Genomic DNA, 1953 nt, shown 5'->3' with positions numbered 1-1953 from the left:
TCAATCAGGTACAGACCAATGTGTGTTTAATAGAGAAAAATATGGATTAGAAAAGTGTTTTGCGGGAATATTTACCTGTTTTGAAATGTCATTACTTTCACCCACAGTCGTCCCAGAAACATATGCCCCAGTTGGCAGTAACCTGATAGAGTTTGAGACAAAGTAAGAGAGAGAAAGTGTTTGTGTATCTCAAATTTAAATGTAACCTTGTTTGTTGAACACAATTTTAATCTCTCTTCCTCCTTCTCCCTCCCTCCATCCCTCCTCCATCTCTCTCTCTGTCAGTAATTTCTCTCAGGATGATGACTTTGTGTTCGAGGACTTTGCCCGTCTGCGGCTGAAAGGAACGAAGGACGATGAGGATGACCACTTGTGCTAGCTCTCCCTCCCCCAGGACCATGCACCTGAACCTGGGGAGAGGTGCTAGGCGAGTCCCTGGTCTCATGTTGTCTCCAGGCCAGTAGGCTAAACTTCAGAAAGGGGGAGCAGGAGCACTCATTTATATTCTATTTTTCATTTCCCCCCCTTCTACTTCTTCTTCTTCTCCTTCTTCTTCTTCTCTCTTCTTTATTGTATATCTTTGATTGCATTTTCCATTTCTACTCCTTTGTTTTGTCACGCGTTTGTTTGCGAAACAGAGAGAATGAGAGATGAAACACAGAGAGATGAGAGATTTATAGGAGTGTCGAGTCGACAGTCTCTGCTTTAGGAAATCCTTCTATATGTTTTGGATCCATTCTTTGATTCAGGGTTGATGTTATATGTTCTATACGCTCTATAGGTCCCAGCTTTATAAGAAGTGGGTAGACAGACAGATATACATTTGTCATTATTTACATGATTGAATACCATGGAACCTAAGGTTGCAAAATTCCCCAAATTCCCAGATTTTCCAAACATTCTGGTCAGAAGAATCTGGATTTCCAACTTATTCTCTCCTGATTCTGGGAATCTTCCAACCAAGATTTCTGGGAAAACCTGGGAATTTTGAGGAAAGTTTGGGGAATTTAGGCAATCCTCTATGTAACTGTAATGTACAGGACTGCGTTGCTGCACAACTACTTAGAGGGAACATGAGTTTAATATTTTAGTTAATTACATTGTTATGACATAGTTATAACCAGTTATTACACTGTAATTACATTGTTATTATGCTACTATTATTACACCTTTACCTTATCCTTGACACCCATTATACCCAATATGTAACTCAATACTTTACCCCTTTATGGCAAGTGTGAAACGATTACATATCCTCACAGTGAGGGAGTGAGTGTGTAAGTGTACTGTGTGTGCAGTGCACTTACAGTTATTGTCGCAGGGTGTAAAGTGTACTTACAGTCAGCTACAGTGAGCGTTTTAGTGTAGTGCAGTTACACTAAGGGTGTGAGTGTGATGCATTCAGCGTGAGGATGCAGGTGATCGTATGTACAGACAGTGTATTCTGTTAAGGACTACATAGGAGACTTCAGGCAGCAAAACCTACACACACACACCCACACACACACACACACACACACACACACACACACACACACACACACACACACACACACACACACACACACACACACACACACACACACACATGCACAGATACACACACATACACACACCCACACCGCCTACATTCAGCGGATGCCATGAACACGATAAATAGCTATTCTTTTACGTTCATGATTTTTCCAAAAGTCGTTTTCTTGGTAGGTCAGGTGTCAGTTTGATCGAACTCATCTGTCAATAAGATCAGGGCTCATGTCTATGACGATAGCCTACTGTACTGTACTGTACTGTACTGTACTGTACTGTACTGTACTGTACTGTACTGGGCCAATTATAAAGCTGTGGTTTTCTAGAGGAGTAGGAGTGCTGATCTAGGATCAGATCCCCCCGTCAATATAATCTTATTCATTTTGATCGACCAGGCCAAAAGTGATTGTAGATCAGCCAAGG

At 41.5% G+C, this 1953-nt stretch overlaps 1 protein-coding gene across 1 annotated transcript in view; it reads left to right on the top strand.

Annotated features, from left to right (window-relative positions):
* LOC120030609 (arrestin red cell-like) overlaps positions 1-1467 on the top strand; it is a 97476-nt gene extending 96009 nt beyond the window's left edge. Inside the window, exons 13-15 of the mRNA XM_038976034.1 lie at positions 1-8; positions 108-162; positions 286-1467. The exon at positions 1-8 is cut by the window's left edge and continues 69 nt beyond it. Coding sequence (XP_038831962.1) covers positions 1-8; positions 108-162; positions 286-379 — 157 coding nt within the window. The 3' untranslated portion in view covers positions 380-1467. The remainder of the gene's footprint in view (positions 9-107; positions 163-285) is intronic.
* Positions 1468-1953: the final 486 nt, after the last annotated feature.

Source organism: Salvelinus namaycush, chromosome 36 (assembly GCF_016432855.1).
Source record: "Salvelinus namaycush isolate Seneca chromosome 36, SaNama_1.0, whole genome shotgun sequence".
Taxonomy (NCBI): Eukaryota; Metazoa; Chordata; class Actinopteri; order Salmoniformes; family Salmonidae; genus Salvelinus; species Salvelinus namaycush.
Note: the sequence above shows the minus strand (reverse complement) of the source record. Positions and strands in the feature narration are given on the sequence as shown.